General features: G+C 47.4%; 1 protein-coding gene across 10 annotated transcripts in view; it reads left to right on the top strand.

Annotated features, from left to right (window-relative positions):
* The window catches only part of GNG12 (G protein subunit gamma 12), a 124,300-nt gene that overhangs the window by 92,358 nt on the left and 9,866 nt on the right, over positions 1–22,076 (top strand). For 2 of the 10 annotated variants that reach the window (XR_003523094.1, XM_027611785.1), the window contains exon 3: positions 7,605–7,669. The exons of the other annotated variants lie outside the window; for them this stretch is intronic. Coding sequence is in view for 1 of the 2 variants with exons in the window: in XM_027611785.1 (XP_027467586.1) it covers positions 7,605–7,669 (65 nt within the window). In the remaining variant the exon portion in view is untranslated. The remainder of the gene's footprint in view (positions 1–7,604; positions 7,670–22,076) is intronic. 10 annotated transcript variants of the gene reach the window in all.

Below are 22,076 nucleotides of genomic sequence, written 5' to 3'. Positions count from 1 at the left end.
TTGCCAGGGGTCAGAGTCTTTACAGGGGCCTTGCATTGACAATCAGCCGAATCAATAATATCTTGAACAGCCGTGCGCTGTTAATCATCCAAGTATAGGAAGATGTTGAAATTAATAGAACAACACTTCTGTTAATTTTTTGTCATGATGTATTCTTATAACTAACAGGCTCCAAAAGAACAACTGTTTTGGGAGGGGAGAGAGTCCAGTGAACATTTGTCCATTAAAAGGAGTCTTTTTACTGAACTGGGTGGGAAATGGGGATCTAATCCAGGCCCTTTGTTTTACTGATGCAGAAAGGGAAGAGGGATGGGATTAAGTGAGTTGAATAAATTAAGCGGCTAATTAATGAATGGGCCTCCATGGACCCTAAGCTAGGTGGAAGCTCTCTCCACTACCCCTATGCCTATTCCGTCTCTCAGCACCAACTTTTCTAAGACCAATAACCGAGGTATTGCCTTAGAACATCATTCCTATCAAGCCATGGAATTATTTTGGTGATTTATTCTGCTAATGATTTAATATGAGAATTGTAATTAGAGTTCACTTTCGCTAATTTCAAAATCCACTCACAATTGCCTAAACACATTCTATTTGGCAGTGTGAAAGAATAAGCAGTCCCAGAAGGGTCAAGGAAAGTGAAAGAAAATTTTTTTAAAGGATTCTATTTATTAGAGAGCGTGCGTGAGAGAGCACAAGTAGGCAGAAGGAGAGGGAGAAGCCGGCTCCCCGCTGAGCTAGGAGCCTGATGCGGGGCTCGATCCCACGACCCTGTGATCATGACGTGAGCTGAAGGCAGACGCTTAACCGACTGAGCCACCCAGGCGCCCTGGAAAGTGAAATTTTTAATGTGCCATAGATCATATACCAAGCGAGTAATTCTCATGTTGAAAATTAAGACTCGATTTTAGTTGCAAACATCACTTTAAGGAAGTTTAGAAGCCCATGTAGAATTTCAGGATGGAACACATCTGAATATCCACAGTTCTCAGTTTAAATCCCGGCTCCACAACACCATCACCTGTATGGGCTGCGGCCATGCTTGCTCCTCCAAGCCTCAGTTTACATATCTGCAAAATGGGGAGGGAGACACTTCCTTTCCAGTGTTACTGGGGGCATTAGGTAGCACATTTGGTGCCTGCACAGAGGCCCTGGGTAAAGAGACCAGCTCCCCCTTGTCTTACACATAGGGAAACTGAGGCCTCTGAGGGACCCCAAAACATTAATCTGAGTGTAACCCGAAGTCCAGTCTCCTAGGTTGGAGTAACCCTCCAACTCAGACCCTATCTCCTAATGTTCTTGGCTCCCGTCTTCCCCAGGCTGTGCTTGCCAGGACGTGGCCTATGCATACTCATGGGTAGTGTCTCCCACAGAGGAGGAGGTGCCCTGTGAGGGGCCCCCGCCCCTGGGGTTGGCATCCCAAGTCTGAGCCTGTGGGCTGTTTGCACAGGTCCCTCCGAGAGGCTGCCGAGGTGGCTCCTTACTCACAGTTTCTGCCCCACGGTGCGGCTGGTCCAGCACAGGTTCATTTACATAGTTGCACAACAGGAAGCAAGTCCAGTGTGCAGCGCTGGCCCACTGGGAGCAAATTACTTCAGGTGCCCCGGGTCCTGGAACCTTGGGCTCTGTCCTTGGTTTCCCTTCTTGCTTCAGGGAGCAGCAGCGTCTCCCAAGGCAGCTTGGTGGGGCTTGGGGAGGGGGCACGTTTTGGTGTGTTGTTTGTCAACTGTCACGTGTTTGGCAGGCATGACCGGAAGGGGGGTGCTGTGTCAGACAGGGAGGGGGTGCCTTTTGTGGAGGCAGAGTTCCTGAACAGAGTTCTCCCACAGTGGCTACAAGCGAAATGGCAGATGCATGAGTCACTCCGTGAGACGGGAACAGGAAGACATCCTGTGGGTGCCAAGCCGTTTTCAGTTCAGTTACGAGACTCGATCCCCCCGCCCCGCGAAAGTGTGCATGTCCCTGCTTTCCCCTGATGTAGTGGGTCCAGCACTTGGCTCTGCTGCTGGTGAAGGATGTCTCAGCTTGCTTTCGTGCTCAGGGAATTGGCTGGTGTCCTTGGTCTGCGTCTGTTACAGTGTCAGAGAACCTCTTTGCCAAGGAAACTTGCTCTCTGAACGACTTTTTGAAAACATTTTCCCTTGTTTCTCCTTCCCTTGGAATGGTAAGGCAATCTATGGCGTTTTAGGATTTTCCTTTGTGCAAACATTTTTCAAGTCTTTCTGTCAGGAGGAACTGTTGTTGGTGAACATCATTCAGAAGGATAATATTTCTGGGGAGTCTCTGCTTCTTTTAATAGGATTTTTGTAATTCCCTTGTTCTTAAATTAGTCAGTATTCTTGATCATCATTTTCATAGCTCCCATTTATTGACTGCTTTGAGCCGAGCACCATTTTAAGAACTTTGCTCATGCACTTAATCCTCCCAGCGGCTCCATGAAGTGTATAAACTGCTATTATTCCCATTTTGCAAATGAGAAAACTGAGGCTCAGGTTAAGCCATTTCTAGAGTCGCAAAGTTAGTTAAATGGCAAGAGCCAGAACTTAAGCTCTGTTCCCACCACTCCCTTTGCCAGCATTTATTCCAAGTGTGGTCAGCAGAACACACTGATCTCATGAGATGTTCCTAGGAAAACATTTCTATGTTCACATAATTGGGAGAAATGCTGCAAACCATATGCCTTTTGCAAATCATAAATGCATTTTAGGAGTTTTGCATGAAAGAAGGCTGCTTATCTTTGTTCCAACGAGGGCTTTCCAAAATACATGGGACTTGGAACCTTATTTCCATATATGCCTATTAAGTCGTAAACATATTTTGAGAAACGTCACACTAGCGTAGGAAGGCCTAAGGGGTAAGCATTCAGATCCCGTGTCTGCTACTACCTAGGTAAATTATTTAGCTTCCTCTGCCTCACTTTTCCCCTCTTGTCCTACAGGGAAATATAATAGCACTCTCCCGCACCCAGGGAGAACTGTGAACACTCAGTCGGTGCCTCTACAGGACCAGAAGAGTGTTGTGCAGGGAGAGAAGTACTCGCTGTTCTAAATGTAGCAGAATGAATCAAAACATATGCTACCTGTGGGGTCTGACCACAACCAAAATGCTGTTTCACCATGTTCAGAAAACACATCACAGAGGCACGCCCTCCCACCTCCCTCTTTCTCTCTACAGATCCTGGGACTCAAGGGCAGGGACCGACTCTTCCCCATGGTGCTCTCTAGCTGCCCCGGATTCTCTCTGTCCCTCACCATCTGGTTGGCCCAGATAGCAGCTCAGACGGGGGCTTGGGTCCCTCAGCCTTTGAGTCAGGGTTGGCAGGCACTCTTCCTGGGATGGAGGACCGCTATCTGGCTTAGCCACATGCTTGTGGGTGGTCCTGGGCAGGTGAGAAAGGAACTCCAGTTCCCCATTTAAACAAGACAGCTGCCCTTGCAAACCGTTGACCCCTGGGTCTCCAGAAGGGGAAACAGTTGCAAAGCATTGCACTTTCACTGAATTTGCCACTCCTCCTGTGACCGGCAGCTAACCAGAAGAGCCCCTCCAAGCGGAGTGGATGTGGGTGAGGAGTCTCAAAATTCTGTAGACTCAGCCTCTGGGCGCCGGTGCCTGGGCTACCTCTTAGAACGTCCTGCAGCAGACAGATATCACTCAGTGGGGTCTAGGGCTTCCCCTCTCCAGCGTGTTCTGAGGTTGGTCCTGCAGTGACTCCCAGGGTGATTAGGGAGCAGTCCATGGGGGGAGGAGAGCAATTGCAGAAATGACTAATTTTTTAAAAAGTCCTATATATTTATGTTGCCCTTTGTGTTCTCTCTGTAAATTTTAGGTGTCTCAGATCGAGAAAATTAGGGAAAATGTCCCAACCCCTCCGTATGAGCAAGGCTGGTTGCTCATAATATATTTATTGTTGAGTGAAAAAAAGTAGTTTACAGAACTGTATGTATGTGTGTAGGATATGTGTGAAGGCCAGAGGAAGGTGTGCAAGGAAAGAAAAAGACTATGCACAGTGGGTACCTCTTGGGAATGAAATTAGAAGGAAAGAGTTTTAACTTTTCATTCTGTTCTCGTGCATATAGTTTGAATGTTTCAACGTATTCATTTTGTTATTTAAAAGGGGAAGAACATAATAAAAGGCAAATACCCAAGCTAGTTCCACAAATAGGGCGAGACTGAGTAGTGGTGGCTAATTGTGGGTGTCGTCTAACTGGCTGGGAGGCTTTGCAATAAGAAGGAAGGAAACCCAGACCAGACCAGAAAATGGGCCAATTCCAGTCACAGAGCAGTGCACCCTCTGCAGCATGTGGCTTCCCAGCCTGTGCAGTTGCAGACGGTGCTGCTGAGTTTTGCTTTTCCTTCCCCCCACCTTCCCTGGGGAAGCCACACAAGCTGCTCAGATCCTCCAGAGTTCAGTCCTGGGCCATGATAAGGCCCTTTCATCACCCAGGACCTGACCAGCTGGAGGGACGCACCGCAAGCTCCCACAGATGTGGGCACCCCTGCCAGGAGGGCCGGCACTGGGGCACCTCTGTGGAGTCCTCGCTCCCTGTGGAAGCTACTCCCCCAAACCCTGGAGCCCCACCCAGGTGGAAAATGGTCAGAGAGCCTGGGACGGAATTGGGGCGGGGGGGCTGTCTGAGAATCAGGAGCCCCAGTGCCTGGGGTTCTCAAGTCCCAGGGGCCATGGGCAAGTCCTCAGATTTCCTTTCCCTCCATTTTCTCATACACTGACACTGGACAGAGAATTTAATGACAGGGTGGTTGAGAGATGTGATAACAATTGGAAGAGCTTCAAAAGGTAAAAAAGGTGGTGATGTGCAAAGAAAAGCCGCCTGGTGGCCTTTATTATGAGCAGCACTGTGCCCGGGGACCCTCCGTGCTGGGGGTGATATCTCTTTCTCTTTTGATTTGGAGGCAGAGCCCCTTTCTTTGCAGCATTCAGAGTATTTGCTGTCCCAGAAATCCCCTCTTGATAGATAAAGAAACCCAGGGACCTGAGAAGTCAAACAAGCTTCTTTCCCACACCTTCCCAGATGCCACCGATGTCAGGAAACAGGGCCCAGGGTGAGGCTGGACTCCCAGGTTCCACGGTCTGGGTGCTGAGCTCAAACCAGACTTTGATGATAGAATAGTCCCTTTCATGCTGAGGGCCCCCCAGCGATAGTCCACGTCTATTTAAGAACACAGGGTGGGAATACCCTTTATGATTGTAGAGCTTTCCTGCAGATGTCCGTCATTCAGAATGGTGAACATGTAGGCGTAGACCTGGAATCTTAAGGTTGAATGGAGCACCTGAGCTGTCCAGCTCATTTGTGTTATGCCCTGTGTGTGGCTGGTTTTCTTTCCCATTTAACCCCACTTTCTTTCCTCATTCATTCAAAAACCGTTTTAGGGAGACATGCATATTAATTTGTTAAGTAAGTATTTATTGGGTGCTACTGTGTGTAAGACAGTATGCTACCACTAAAACCAGTTTTGTCTTGCATTAGCTTGAGTCCGGTGGTGGTGGGGAGCACAGAAACGAAGCACGCAGGTAACCGCGTTAACAGAGCCAGAGGCCGTTCAGTGCCACGGAGGCAGAACAATGAGTTTTAGACCCTTAGAGGAGGAGCAGACCATCTCCATCTGTCTGACGTAACTAGAAGGCACATCTCTGATCATATCGTTCCCTGCTCAGAATTTTTCAGTGGCTCTCCGTTGCCTGCAGCGTCCAAATTCAGACTTCAGAGCCTGGCAGCCAATCTTCTGACCCCATCTCATAGCTCCGTAATGTCTCTGCTCTAGACTCACCACCTGATCTGGCCTGCACAGCACCAGAGCTTTTATGACACTAGTCTTTGCCCCTCTGTTGAGAATGCCCTCCCCTTCCAACTCCAGAGGTGCAAAGCTGTGTCACCTCCTCCACAAAGCCTGCCCAGATTTCCCCCAGCCACAAGGAATCACTGTGTATCCTGAACTCCCCATCGGCCGACCTCTCTCTCTCTCTCTCTCTCTCTCTCTGTCTCTCTCTCTTCCGATGCTTCTTTCTGCTTGAAGTTATTTGCGGATACATCTGTTTTCCCTCTCCTGGATCTAAAGCTCCTTGAGGTTTTGTTTATTTGTAAACGCTTGGTGCTCACTGAAGGGTCAGAGCAGACCCTGATAAACAGTTGTGGGAGAGAGGGAGGGGGGAGTTTTGGGGTGGAGGATGATCAGAGACTTGGTAGTGGAGGTAACCTGACTTGACCTGCAAGCAGGGGTGGGATCTCGCAGGGGAAGCTGGGAGGGGTCGGGGCTTTCTCAAAATAACAAAGCGAGTCACAGAGTTCAGTTTCAGAGATCATTTGGGTTGCTGCAGGAGGAGGATTTGTCTTTTCCGCTTTTGGATCACGTGGCCCCTTTGATCAATGTTGTGGACCCTTTCCTCAGAAAATGTAAATACCCACAGTATTTCACAGAGAGGGGGGAAAAAGAAAAAGAGTTGCGAAAAGACCGGAAAGGTGGGTTAGAGCCAAATTGTAATGGGCTTCTGAGCCACAGTGGAAGTTGCGTTTGGTTCAAGTTAATTGGGGGCAGTCAGTGGTTTTGTGCAGCTACTTACCCAGATCACAAGTTCCCCCCCACCCACAGGCTAAACACATACATGGAGCCAGCAGTTGGAAAAGCCCCCTACTGCCCCCTTTGCTACCTTCCCCTTCAAAAGTAGCCTCTAGCCTGACGCCTAACAGCATAGATTAGTTTCCCCCATTTTTGTACTTACTGGACTCCTGTGGTGTGTACTTCTTTTTATTCTTTTATGAATCTGGCTTTCACTCAACATTATGTGTGTGAGATTCATCCATACTGCTGCATGTATTTGAAGCTTGTTCTTTGTCATTTGCTGTGGAGTTTCCATTGAGTGAGTTATTCTCCTGTTTTGGTCATTTAAGCAGTTTCCATTTGGGGGCTGTTAGGAATGGTGTCCCTCTGAACATCTTAATGTATGTCTTTCGGTGAACACATTTCTGTTGGTATTCACCCAGGACTAGAACGGCCATGTGTTAACTGTTCTGCCCAAGTGAATACGGCCATAGTTTCCATCCCCACCAACCGGTTGATGGTTTTTGAGGAGCATCATGTGACTAGAGCTGAATTTCAGAAGATTTGTCTGGCCCGAGTATTTTTGATGGCTCAGAGCAGTGGTCTCATACTGTGTTTCGAGGAGCCTTGGGACTCTTTAGAGTCTGCCTTTTAGGGGCTGCGACAGGGGAGAGAGAGGGGAAGGCTCCCGGGTATTGCACTGGGCTGTTCATTCCCAACCACCCTCCAACGGAGCCGAGAGCTCCTATCTGTTGATTAGCTTTTGCCATTATCTAGGATTACTGGCCCACCACCAGCCATCTGACAGGTGGACAGCTGTTGGGAGAGAACTCAGGGCAACCAAGAACGGCAAGTGTCATCTCCTAGCACACATCGGGGGACAGCCTGACTGGAAGGTCAGTGGCAGAGCCACCAGGGAGGGAAATGTGGATCAGGAAATAGAACCTGTAGGGACTGGTCCCCTCTTCGGATGTCAAGGAACAAGGGGATGGTCTCAGAACTAAAGTCTTGAGTCTAGATAACTGGAATAAAGGCTGTTCTATTCGCAGGGAGATTGACAAGCCAAATCCAGAGAAGGGCCTCCTGTGTCAAAGAGCGGGGAGTCCAACCTCTGGTAAGTTTGAGGAACAGGCAGGCTGTCGGGATGGGGGTCCCGGGCCACATAGACGTGTCAGAGCCTGTGCTGGCCCTCGAGAGCAGATGCAACGGAGATTGGAGAGAGTAAAAACAGGCACTCAGGCAGAATCTTCAAGGACAGCTGAGCTTGGAGGACTCAGACAGGGGAAGATGTCAGCCCGGGAGACAGAGGACAATCAGGGACATGAAGACGCCCCTAGGAGAAGACTGTACAGAGTCAGGAGGGTGGGACCTGTCCAGCAGGGTCAGCGCCAAAAGAAATGGACTTGTTCAAAGAGTTCTTCAGCTTTATCTAGAATCATGAAATTTCACAGAAGTGCCTTCTTAACCATCAGTTATGTTCAGGGCTGTGTATGTATTGTGCTGTTATCTCTGAAAACTGGCGACAGTGTGCCCTTGCACATGGTAACTCAACCAGAAATTTGAGTTTACTCTGATACCCTTTCCCAGAACATTCTGGCTAAAAGCGAGCTTACTGTATTTGTGGGCATGGCTTTACTTTTCAACGACCGTAGACACTATTTTCTCTTCCGTATGCTTGCCAGCTTTCAGACCCACTTGGTTTGCAAATGGCCGGTTCCCCAATGGTAATGTCTTTGGGGGGGCTTCGGGAGCAGCTATGTCCTGACCCTCCTCCCACCACATGCATGATTCTCCCAGAGCACTGGATGCAGCAGTTACTGTCACCTAGCCGGTTCACGCTGGTGGCTCATGCTGTCCCTGCCCTGGTCATTATTCACCCATATAAATACTAAGAGCTTAAACCAGTGGTCTGAGTAGTTCTGAAGAACTATCAGACCTATAATACAGACAACAAACTGATGGTTGCCAGAGGGGAGGGCATTGGAGGAGGAGCAAAAGGGGTGAAGGGGAGTGGGAGATACAGGCTTCCAGATACAGAACAAAGAACTCACGTGAGAATAAAAGGCACAGCATAGGGAATGTGGTTGCTGATACTGTAACAGTGCTGTATGGGGACAGAGGGTAGCTACACTTGTGAGTAGAGCATAACATACAGAGAAGTTGAATCCATATGTTATACACCAGCAACTAATGTAACATTGTGTGTGAACTACATTCAAATTAAAAAATTAAAAAAAATAAATTAATATGCAAAGAAGAAGCACAGAGCACTTCTATTGTTCCCCTTTTTTAAGGATGTGGAAGCCAAGGCCCAGGAGGAGGAAGTGACCTGTCCAAGACCACTAGCTTAATTCAGGCAGAGCAGTCAGGGAGACCCAGGTGTTGTACCTGAATAGCCCTGCTAATGTTCAAGTCCTGTGGCCCTTTCTCCAGAGTGCAGATCCAAATCACCCGGAGCTTTCTCAGAATGCACTTTGGCCAGGACCTACCCCTGATACTCTTAATTCAGGAGGTTTGGGAGTGAGGTTGGGATGTGGGTACATTGAAAGAGCGCCTGGGTGGCTCAGTTGGTTAAGCGACTGCCTTCGGCTCATGTCATGATCCTGGAGTCCCAGGATCGAGTCCCACATGGGGCTCCCTGCTCGGCGGAAAGTCTGCTTCTCCCTCTGACCCTCCCCCCTCTCGTGTTCTCTCTCTCATTCTCTCTCTCTCAAATAAATAAATAAAATCTTAAAAAAAAAAAGAAAGAAAGAAAGAAAGAGATGCCCAGGGGAGTCTGAAAGGCAGCCCTATTAGGAATCCGGCTTCTAGTCACTTTGTGGTCTCTGCTCCACATTACCTCTTAAGTACAGGTATAATCTGCTTCTAAGAAAATGTCATTAACTGGGTTATATTTAAGAGAGGAAAAACCAATACTTTCCTCCATTTAAGAAGCATGTGCAATTGTTACAAGTGAAAATACACTGCATATGAAGAGGGGAAGCACCTGACAGGCTACTAAGAAACAGGAGTCTCATGAGGCAGAAGGATTCCAGTGTTTTTCCAATTATCTGCAAAAATAGCTTACTTACTGATTGAATAAATTTGCAGGCTCAATTCAAGAGGTTCTCAATAAAGAGAAATTAAAATATAATTCAGTACTTGAACCCTGTCTAATGTAGATGGTATAGGAGGAAGCACTTTATAAATTGCCATCTTTTAATAGCATTATTATTGTATCAGGCTTACCACATTAGAAATAGAATTATCAGATTCAACACTGGGGAAGGGCAGAAATGATCGACAAACGTGTGGCGACATCTGCATGTGACATGTAAGGGTGTTTCCCCAGAATTCAGCTCAGGGTGGTTTTCATTTGTAAGGGAAGGCACGGGCCTCTGGTGGTCATGTGATCACAGAGTCTGTCCATTTATAAGTGTTGCCACTGACAGGTAATGGCTGTTGGTAGGACTTGGATGCGTTTGTTTACTCAGTCCACTAAAATCAGTCTCGTAATTTCTACATGTAATATAAACACGTGCCATTTATTTTGACTCACACTGTGCCTAAAAGTGTTCCGGAGAATCTCACGCACTTCGGAAAATATCCCAGGGACAAACCTTTGCTAGTATCAACTTAACCTTCTGAAACTCGTATTTGGCCACAGACAACTACATGCTGATCTCCTGTGATCTCTCTCAGGAGTTTAATCCCTAAATCCATTAAGCGTTAGAAAAGTTTAAGTAACTTTACAGTTAAATACGTGAATAAATAAAAAGTATTAATATTGCCATATGAACTATTAGGATTTGCTTGAAAGTGTACGTTATGCCCAAGGCCACTCTTGAGATGAATTACCCCTGGGAAGCGGCCCCCTCCCCCCCTTTAAGCACCCAACCTGCACAGGCAGATGTAAGCAGTGGAGGCCTCTGGGGGTACTTCTTTCTTTCCAGGGCAAGCAACGGCAGAATTTTACTTTGCTGTATCCATCCTTAAGAGGAAAAGTGTACCAAGGCCAGAGGCCAGAGAAGGAGCGGCTTTTGAAGCTTTTAAAACCAAAGTCTGTACCACCCTCCCTTTCCTAAGTACGGGAAGGAGGACAGTATACACAGGAGTACTGTATTTTGGAAACCAAGTAGAACTGTGCTCAAGACACAGAAGCAGTTGTGTAGAGTGGTATAACTTCAAGATGTTTCGTAGGGTTCCTGATTGATAATTTAATTAGAATCCGAGCTAAACAATGAGTTTCTCTGACTTAGCCTCTTGGTCCAGTAGATAATGCATCTGGGAAAGTATTATCTGAAGGAATCCTTTCGTAATGTGACATGATCCCGTTTGTCAGAAATTCCGACGTTCATATACATTGGGTTCGGGCCCTTACCACTCACCTAAGATACTGCCAGGGATCCTCGTGTCATCATTTCATTGGTAAAGTATTTCTTGAGTCCCTGCTGTGTGCCCAGCCCCAGGAATATATTGTCCCTTTTGTTTCCTGAATTATGAAGAGGAAAAATGACAAAGCTGTCACTTTCTGCCAAGGCCAGTGACTTCTTTCACTTACCAGACTACCCTCTAGGTCCATTCATCTTGTTGCACGTGGTAAGATTTCATTCTCTTTTTGTGGCTGAGTAATATCCCATTGTATGTGTATACAGCATCTTTATCCATCCATCTTCTCTGGGCATCTAGGTTGCTTCTGTATCTCAGCTATTGTAAATAATGCTGCAGAAAACATAGGGGTGCATTAGTGTTTGTGTTTTCTTTGGGTAAATACCCAGTAGTGGAATTACTGGGTCGTGTGGTATTTCTATTTTTGATGTTTCCAGGAACCTGCATACAAAACAACAAGTACTTTGAACTGTGAGGGCCAGCACAGAATGTTCATCTTGCTGGTCACCCTAGGAATTTCATAGATGTTGCTTTTCCTCCAAGCAGTTATCAAGTCAGGACATATTTGAAAGGAGGTAGGACATGTTTCCTGCTGTAGTTAATGGGAGAAGGCGAGATGAAAGAAGAAAGGAAAATTAAGTATCCTATGATGTCTTTTAGCATAATGGTTATGGGTATGTGGACCACAGGCTTTTGTGTTCTGAGGGTGAATGCAGGGAGCAGTGCTTCCTGGCAGGTTGAACTTTGGCATCTGGGACCCGGGATCTGAGCGCTGTATAAAATGGGCACAGGGCCCGGATTATGGCTGCTTTCATCCTATCTGTGCCTCCTCAAAAGGCAGGTACTTCCTCTGTGCTGTGGACATTGGACATACTTGCTATATCATGATCTGGAGGAGGAAATGGTAGATAATAATTAACCTATCTTCCATTCTTTAATGACAGAGCTCGTCTTATAGTGTTAATTATTATCATGTTCTAGACCATGAAGTATTTAGGATCAGAGGGTTTTACTTTTAACTTCTAATTCTTGAAATTTTCTGACATCTACAAGAAAGAAGGCATCCTATGTACCTGTCACCCGACTTCAGTAGTCAGCCCCTGACTCATGGCCCGTCCTGCTTCATCCATCTCCTCTCCCCCCTCTCCACTCATCTAGTTTCTATCACCAGAGACGTGTTTGGCCTTGAACTTCCTGCACGTGGAATCAGACAGCGCACAGCACGTGCATGCTTCTGTGTCTGACTTCCTTTGCTCAGCACGATGCCTGAGAGATTGGCCCGCGTTGTTTGTGTGCACTTCTGGTTGGTGGCCCTTTGTCCCTCACCTGGCCTGAGCTGCTGGGTGCCTGCTCCCCTGCTTTTCCTCCTGTGTCTTCCTGGCCTCCCTTTCTCATCCCGGAGCTCCGAACTGACTCCGTGCTCTCCGGCCCTCAGTTTACCACGCTGGTGTCTTCACACTCTCCTTGGTTGCTCAGCGCTCCTCCTCTGCTTTTGAAAACACCCAGATGACAGCTGTCTTTTGAAACAATCCTCCCACCCCTCAAAGTTCGCATCGAGGTCCTTGTCTTCAGCACACTGCTACTTCTCAAAATAGCCCCCCACGCTCACCGCCCAAGTTCCTGAATTAATAGTTCGCTCTGGCGCCTCTTATCACTGGACCTCCATTCCTTTTGTGCTGTGGCAACCTCACCCGGGGGAGCCCTGGAACCCCTTCGTCATCCCCAGTCCCATGGGCTATGGTCGCTCTCTCCTTCCTGTGCCCCCATAAAGTGACTGATAACTTGCCCCTCCTCCTGGTTTTCTGAATAACACATGCTGGGATTCATTCATTTATTTTTTTCATCGTAAAAACATCACATGTGGTTGAGAGCATGGACTCTGGATCCGCATTGCATCCTGAATTGGGAAAAGCAATAGTAACCACCTCAGAGCATTGTTTTGAGGATTGAGTTAGTATCTGTAAAGCTCTCAGAACAGTGGCAAGCATACGACATGCAATAGAAGTGTTAGCTGGTGAGACCAAAAAATAAAAACGTATGCGCTGCAGGAGTGCACAAAAACAACACTAAAGGTCCCCACTTCTCTCCACCTAGCAGTAGCTACATTTTAGTGTATATTCTTGTAGTGTGTTTTCTGGGTATAATGTATTTTTAGCCAAGCCTGTCTCTATAGCATTAACGTCTGCCCTCCCTCCCCGACATCCCTCTCTCTTGCTAGCTGTCTGGTGGCCCCTGTCCTGGCAGCTTCCCCAGCTCCCCCTCCCTGCACCTTTGAATCTGCCCTTCTTGTCCCTGCCCATGTGAGGAAGACCCCGGATGCATGCTGCTCTTTTCCTCAGGCACTCCCTGCAAGTCTAGTGCTAAACCACCGCCTCTGGGCTGTCAGTCCCCATTTGGCCCCCAAGAATGAAGTCCTGATTGTTCTTCCATTTCCTACTCTTGTATCCAGCTCTTTCTTGACATTCCAGTTACCTTCCTCTGTTTGATGAAGTCCCGGTAATGGTGATGATGATGAGGATGATGATGATGGTGGTGGTAGATACCACTGGGTGGTTTCCATGTGCGAGGCTCTATTCTGTAGGATTCTGTTTAATCGTTACAGTCCTGCGAGGCAGGCACTCGTGGTACCCCATTTTACAGAGAACCTAGGAGTTCAGTGAGGCTCAGTCATTGATTCAACATCACGCAACACTAAGGGACACCCAAAGCCTGGGCTCTTTACCCTATTGCATGCCCCTAGACCTTCCATGGAAATAGTCCATTTTGTCTTTCTCTCTCTCCCAGTTCTAGTCCATCTGACATAAGGTCGTTCAGTTCTTTTTCTGATAATGCTCCCTATGCCTGTCGCTTCTGCTCAGAAAGCCCAGAAACCTTTGGGGGCTCCCATATTCACATAACAGAGGTAGCTTTAACCCACTCTGTACTCCATCGATATCCATTCTGAAATTCTCCCCACTCCTTCGCCACCACCTACCCAGTTCCTGCCCTTCAAGGATCGATTCATTTAAGAAATGTATCCTTCACGCACCTCTCTGCTCGCCCAAGTCCCCGCTGACCGTCCTCTCCCCAGGCTCCTTAGGCCTACATCTCTCAGGGTTTATTGGCCTTTTATTCCGTATTTTTCAAGACTTCTCCATCCTCTTGGCGTCCTGAGCCTTTTAACCCCCAGTCTGGTAGCCCGCACGCCGTGTCTGTTACCCGGCGCAGCCCCGGCCGGGACTGTGGGTGTCGGCGAGATGCTCACTCTTCCCAGTCTTCTCTTCGTCTTCTCTCTCGACTCCACTCCTCCCGTGCCTCCAAGCAGCTGACACCTTCAAAGCAAGAAAAACGACTGCCTGGTTGCCTCCTGAGCAGAAACGGATGCAGCGGCATTTGCCTGTTGCCTCACTTTCAACCCTCCCAGTAGGTGTTTGGGTTGTCTGTCGGAGTGGACTGCAGGCAAGTGGGTGAACGCCTGTCTGCTTAGCGGTATCAGAAAGCATGCCCTCCGCTTAAAGTGGATCAGATGCTAGGTCTTTATGACCAGAACCCAAAATATCTCCGTTCTTCTGCTTTGTCAGCAAACCAGGAATGAGGGTAGGACAGCTATGTTGTGGAGAACATCCCGGGCAAGGGACCCCCTTGCAGACCACCTCCCTCCCTGCTCGGCTAGGGCAGGTGGTAACGGGTCCGGGAAGGCTGATGGAAAGGACTCCCAGGGATGAGGTTGCTGTCTGCTGGTGTGGAGACTCACCAGTCCGCGGGACTTCCCCCGTGGGGCCACTCCCTGCTCTGGAGACTGCTTCTCTCTGCAAATGCTTAGCACCTCGGGGCGCCATGGAACTGTGTCTTGGATATGTTCTTCTGTTGTTTGGAAATCATTCTCACTTCATAGAGCATCGTTTGCCGCCCAAAACAATGAGCCCTTTTAAGGCAGAAGTTTTGTCTTCTGCTTCTCTGATCATTCCCACTTCCTCTTTCCAGCCCCAGCAAGCTCCCCATACAGGGCCTGTAGGCGGCTGCAGTGTACAGTGATGGTTAGGGACACCAGGGTTCCCTTAGGCACTGGGCATCCCAGAGAGCTTTGGTTTCCTCATTGGGAAAGTGGGTTACTAATACCACCTTCGCCATGATCTCCAGATTAGAGTGTTAAAATAAAAAACAGAAGACAGAGCCGTGCATCAAACTTTCTCGCATTTGTATTTTTTTAAGACATGTAAACTTTTTAAGATATGTAAATAATCATGCTTGTATATGCAGGGGATGTCTTCGAAGGAAACCTGAGAAACTGATAACAGGGATCACCTCGGGAAGTCTAGTGTAGAAGGACAGCGAGTTTTTGTTGTCTACCCTTTGGGTAAATCTGTTTAAAATTTTTCCTAGATCTACATGTTCTTTTAAAACTTAAAAACTAATGAAACAGGAGTCATTTCTTTTTCAGAATAAGTAAAATAATTTTAAATAAAGCCCATAACGGTGCCTGGCACAGAAAAATCACTCTGTACCTGTCGCCTCTTGTGTTGGATATTAAATAACTATAGAATTCATCCATGTATTTATTCTTTCACTCATGGATAAACAGATGAGATCTCCAGCTATCTTTAAGCCAGCCATGCAGATAGGAGCAAATCATTTCTCAACCAGACTTGTTTGTGAGGGAGAGAGTAAAACTTGTTTCTAAAGGTTGTACTCCTTGTTGATTGTGAACACATCTCTGCGGGGTCCTGGCCTGGCATAAGCAGAAGGGGCCGGGTCCTGCACCTCTGCAGGTGACCATCACAGAGCTGCTCCCCATGGCCCAACTTCACTGACTGTTTGGGGCCCAGTATGGGGGTGCAAAGCATCATTGCCCTCAGAATCTGGGTGCTGCACAGGTGGCCAGCCCGTGCCGGAGTTGAATGTTCACAGTGCCGGCAACTGACCCAGTCAAGTGCATTGGAGTCCCAGGGACTCCACCCAGGCTTCTCAGAGTTGTGAAGGGAACCAAACAGGTGGGTAACCTTTGGCTTGGAACAGTCAGTATTTTGCGGGATACTTGTGGGAAGGAGCAGCAGGGTGTATCCTATTTCTAAGAAAACAAACACCCGACACAAACACCCCAGGGTGATAGGTTCACTGATTGATGTGTTGGTTGCTACATCTCGTGTCTTAATCTTAGCCAAGTGTTTATTGAAGCCCCATTCTCTGAATTAGTCAATAGGAGAGAGAAGATGGCATGGGCTAACTCACCTGCCTAGCTAAGGGTGTGGCTCTAAAGGAGAGATCTGGGTTCTAATCCTGTCTCCACCACTTACTAGCTATCTGATCTTGAGCAAATTATTTAACCGTCCTGAGCTTCAGTCTTGATAGGTATGATAAATCTGACCTCCTACAGTCACGGATAATGGTAAATGAGTAACGGTGTAGAGTATTTGATACAGTGCCTGGCACACAGGAAGCAATGAATAGATGTTACTGGGATACTGTTATTATGGAGCTAAAGCCCTCACAGTTTAGTGGGGAGACAATATTCATACATACAAAATCAGTTACATAACAGTAAGCATGAATTGACATACCATTGGCACCGAAATAAATGTGTTGCCCTTTTGAGAGCTTGATAGTAGCTATACATCTGCACATCAGAAAGAGGTAACACCAGTACACCCACAGCTGCTGCCTGCCCCCTCGTGCCTGGGCCGCCCCTTCAGGGCCCTTGAACCCCCGAGCTTGACGCATGGAGCCGGAACTCATAAAGGGAATAAATCACTGCAAGCAAAAGTAGAGAGACCTTTCTGGAAGAGATAAAAAGATGAACTGAGGCTAAAAGAAGAGAGAATTTAAACAGGCCAAGAGAAACAGGCGGAGAACTTGCACAGACCGACACTCTCAAGAGGACTTGTAAACACAGCCCACAACAAAACAGAGAGTGGGCTCACAGTCGTCCCCTGGAGCTACAGCAGCGTCACGGGAAAGCTTCTGGGCCTGGCCTCTGCAGTCAGACCAGCTGGGCTCACATCCCACCCAAGCAGCTTGCTGGCTGACACGAGGCACAGACTTCACTTCTCTGTGGTTCAGTTCCTTCCTTCGTAAAACAGCGATGAGAAGAGGACCCATCTCGCGGGGTCATGGTGAGAATTCGGTAGGATAATGTATTGACAGGGATTGGCCCATAGCCTGGCGTCTGGCATACGGCAAGCTCTCTGTAGTAGCAAGTGCCTTTATAATGAGGATTTTTATTACGGTGGCAGAAATGTTAGAGAGGATCTGGATTGCAAAGCTGAGCCCTTGGACTTTTCCTGGGGTCCTGGGGAATCCTTTTTTGCGACAGGGGGAAATAAGTGGACAGTGGCACTGTATCTCAGCATCTAGTGGTCAGGATAGATGAGACTGGAGAAAGGAAGGTTAGAGGCAGGAGTCCTGTGGTGAGGCTGATACAGTGGCCCTAACTTGAGGTTGCTGGGAGCCACGACGGAGATACAATGGAAGCAGAGAGAATGGGGGGAAATAAAAATGGAGGGTTTGTCAACGTGTAGGGAGCAAGAGAATTTGGAAAAGTGCCAGGGTCTAAGGTTGCACTGCCCCATGAGGCAGCCACTGTGACTCATGAACACTTGAAATGTGGCTAGGCCAAATCAGGATGGGCTATCCATGTAAAAATGCACACTGAGCTTTTGAATATTTAGTACCAAAAAAAGCAAAACATCTCAATTTTTTACATTGATTACATTTCAATTTTGGTCATATCTAAATAAAATATTTCACTTTTTTCTCTTTTTTTTTCATGTGGCTACTAGAAGAATTTTTTTTTAAAGATTTTATTTATTTATTTGACAGAGGGAGAGCACAAGTAGGCAGAGAGGCAGGCAGAGGGAGAGGGAAAAGCAGGCTCCCCACCGAGCAGGGAGCCCGACGGCAGGACTCTGGGATCATGACCTGAGCCGAAGGCAGCCGCTTAACCGACTGAGCCACCCAGGCGCCCCGCTACTAGAAGAATTTTTAATCATATATACGGTTCAGATTTCTATTGGATAGCACTTGGTCTAAGGAATCAGGAGCAGGGATGAGGCAAAAGGATGCCTCAGTAACTGGGACAATGGTGGTGTCACTCCCTGAAGAACGGGACATCAGAAAGGTTGGGGGCAAGCAGCAGTGTTTCACTGGCTTTTCCATGTGTTGTGTTCGAAGCACCTCTATGCCACTTGCATGTACTTTTGAATAGGCTTTCATTTAAGACAGTGGAATTGTGGTAAAGGGCTGCATGAGAAGCACATTGGTCATAGCTAACGTCACAGAGGTAGAACGTCATCTACCCTGCTAAGACCAATGTGGGTCAAGCAGGTGCCGGGTAATTTACATATATTCTTTCATTTCCTCCTGCTAACAACCCTGTGAAGTAGGGACTATTATCATCCCTTCCTGTTTACAGATGAGGAAACTGAAGTTTGGAGAAGTGAAGCAAATGAATTGTAGTAAGTGATGAGCCAGGATTCAAATTTACCTGACTGTCAAAACCCTCTTCATTCTGCTGCATCAGTCCTCCAGGACTGAGCCCCTGAGAAAACCGAGTCCAAAGAAGGAACAAGAGCTGTAGAAAGCAACATCACAGACAAGAACAGGACAGTCTAGCATCACTAGACTTTCCAGAAGGAAGTGGCTGTTCAGAAAACAAATTTAAACTTTTGTAGCCAAGAAGGGTGTTAAATGATCGCTTTTTCAAACTGAAGGATACTTAATTCTATTAAGGTCATTAAAAGGAGTTAGAATTTTCCAGGGCTTGTTCAGAACTTTGGAAGTTAAGTATAGATAGGAAGTGGCATTCTTTTAAATGGACATATTTTGATTCCCAAGCAGAAATAAATGTGGGTAGAACCAAGAGGTAAAGACTCCGACAATCATTATTAGTGTTTCTCAGGAGGACCAAATCAGTATCATGTAGGAAGCTTTAATACAAATTCTTGGGTCCTGCCACAGACCTACTGAATCAGATTTTTTTTTTTTTAACAAGTGCCCCAGATGTTCTAGATATACAGTGAAGTTAGGAACCCGCTACTCAGGCTCTGCAGCTGTCTCCTGGATTTATTACCTAGCTTGGCTCGTTCTCGTGGCTTCCTACCAGCTTCCCTAGGGATGCTGGGATCATCCTGTGTCTTTTGGCAATAGCCTCACCCAGAATCTGGGGCAGTCCTCCTTTTAAATTCTCCTTCACCGATTCTCCTTCACTTAGGTCTTCTCCCAAGGCCACTTAACTGGATACCTACTGCCATTGCTACGGAGACCACTTACCTAAATGAGCAACAGGCTCATTTAAATGGAGGTCATGACTTCTTTTGGTCAGTGCTCCTGACAGTTCCCCTGCTTCCTCCCCATTCCTTCCTTGTGTTCTTGATGTTTGGAGGCAAGTATTATAGGTGGTGATTAAGGGGATGACCTTGGGAGTCAGGTGGCCTGAGTCCCAGCTCTTATGTAAATCAGTAGTCTTTGGCAAGACACTTTTGACCTCTTTGTGTTTCATCTGTAAAACAGAAATGCTAAAAGAACTCATCTCTAAGAGGATTAAATGAAAATGATTCCTGGCATTCACTTACCAGGCACATACTCAGGAAATGGTGACGGTCATCAAAAATTATCATTATAGCAATAGTATCCTCGTCATCATTCTTCGGGCACATGTGCCTGGATGGCAGGTAAAATGAACTCCTCCAAGATACCAGATAAGGACTTTGCAAGGGTCTGCAGGTAGAAAAGCATGCTGCTTTTAGAGGATGAACTCTTTTGAGGTCTTGAGAGAGTGCTGTTCTTATTCTTCTTCATTTTGCTGGTTCTGAGCCCATATAAACTCTTAGAAGAGCGCCAGTCACTATGTCTCCAGCTCAAACTACGTTTTTCACGGCTCCGCGCAGTCCTGCCTTGTCTCTGCCTCTCATTTTTTCTCTCCCCAGGCCAGTAACTTGTCTTTCTGCCCTTTGCTCTCCACACTGGGCAGGACCAGGGCAAGACGTGTGGCTGGCTCCAGGTCCACCACCCTTGATCTTACAGCCTGCAAGCTTTGGTTGGGGAGAAGGAGAAAAAGAATTTCATGTCTTGCGTCTCCCTGTTTTCAAGTCTTAGGGTTTGGTGTGTTCTGCAATAGTAGCATAATAACAGAAATCCTAGCTAATCTTTGTAAGTTATTTACAGATTACAAAACAACAGATTAACAATTGTGTATCAGTCAGGGTTCAGTTACAACAAACAGAAAGCACTCTGGGCAATGCCTGGCAGAATGGGCTCTCACCCCAGGGATGAGGTGCTTGCATAATCAGTAGAAGGGCTGGAGGAACTGGTTCTTGACTTCCAGACCAGGACCAACTGCCAGACCTCAGCGCAGACCTGGCCCCCGGGACCCAGCAGGAAGTGGAGACTCTTGGGAGGCTGCTGCAGCCATGCAGTTTCTTTGCACCACATTGCTCCTGACTGCACGCTGCAGTGCTCCCACCAAGTGCAACCTGCCCACCACCCTGCTGGCCCACAGAAAAGCAGCCAAGCTGCAAGAACTGGCCTTCTCGCTTCCACTTTCCAGATCTCTGATGAATGCACCCCTTTGGTGGGGCCCGCATCCTCCAGATGCAGATGCAAGAGAACCTTAGTGTCTCGGTTGGCTCAGGCTGCCATCACAAGCATCACAGACAGAGTGGCTTAAATTTATTTTCTGGAGGCTAGAAGTCTGCACCAAGGTGCCAGCAGGGTGGGTTTCTTCTGAGGCCTCCCTCTGTGGCTTACAGCTGGGCTGGCTTCTCCCTGTGCCTTTGCGTGTTCTTCCCTCTCTACTCCTCTGGGTCTAAAGTCCCTCTTCCTGTAAGGATACCAGTCATATTGGATCGGGGCCCACTCTACTGGGCTCATCTTTACTAAATCCCTATCTCCAAATACGGTTTATTCTGAGTTATTGGGGGTTAGGACATCAACGTGTCCATTTGCGGCAGGGGTGGGGGGCACACTTCAGCTGATAACACTAAGAGAGGTCGTATTTTCTGTCCATCGCCGCAGGTCAGGGCACAGCAGGAGGAGGGTAGGGAGCTGCTCGGAGCCCCAATCAGGGACTGCGGGCTGCTCAGAGCATGTCGCCGGGGTGTGAGCAGTGGGTGTAGGCACTTACCGCTCAGTGAGAGTATTCTTCATGTTGATTACACTCACTTGCTTGTTTTATCTGATGCTCTTTAACAACCCTTTGAAATAAAAATGTATTATTATCCCCATTTTTTCCCATGAGAAAATTGAGCCCTACACAGGTTAGGAGTCCTTCCCCAGAGCCCCAGAGTGAGGCGGTGGCAAGGGCAGGAGTGAACTCAAGTCCCCTGGCCTAATCCTTGAGTATGCTGCTGGAATTCAGCGTCCAAGGCATGGTACAAAGGCTGTGTCCAAGTTCAAATAGAGGGACGGGCACGTGTGCCAGCCAGTGTGAAAGCAGCAACCACTACTCAGACCCAGCCTGGTTTTGTAAGATTTTCTGATTTTTCCAGAAATCTTTCTTTGTCTTAAAGTGAAATACCTGTTTTTCAAAGGTTGACAGTCAATTTAAAGTTCACACACACACACACACACACACACACACACACACACACACACACACACACACACACACACACACACACACACACACACACTTGAGTTAACCCTGTGTGGGGCCCGACCAAACACACCTGCGGTCTGCATTCAGCCCGTAGGCTCTGATTTAAAGTAAGTGTTTATGAGATTTATTAAAATAAGTGTTCTTAAAGGTCTGACTACACTCCCTCTCAAACCATATTAGGAAGATGCATGCTACTCCATCATATTACCTTGAAATTCTTCTTTTGCTCTTTCGCTGGGTGCGTTTTTCTCGCTTCTCATGGAATGCATGATTTTTTTGTCTTGTCAGTGAACCTAGGGACCCAGCATTTATTAATTGTGTGTACAGGCTACAGTGCAGATAGACGGTCGTTTGTTGTCCCAGCAGCCCTGTGAAATAGGTATTGCTGCCTGCACCCCTTTAATGGATGAGGGGGACAGACAAAGAGCTGGGCTAAGACAGTAAGACATTGAGAGTAGAAGGCGAGATCAGAGGGGAAGTGGAAACCTGGTCTTTTTTTTTTAAAACCTGCTGTTTTATTATAGACAGAAGGGGTGTGTTTACTCAGAACACTGGCTTCACTCCAGTGATTCGAGTTATTGGC

The sequence above is a fragment of the Zalophus californianus genome, chromosome 4 (assembly GCF_009762305.2).
Source record: "Zalophus californianus isolate mZalCal1 chromosome 4, mZalCal1.pri.v2, whole genome shotgun sequence".
NCBI classification, from domain to species: Eukaryota; Metazoa; Chordata; class Mammalia; order Carnivora; family Otariidae; genus Zalophus; species Zalophus californianus.
The sequence above is the reverse complement of the archived record's forward strand: the minus strand, read 5'-3'. Positions and strand labels throughout refer to the sequence as shown.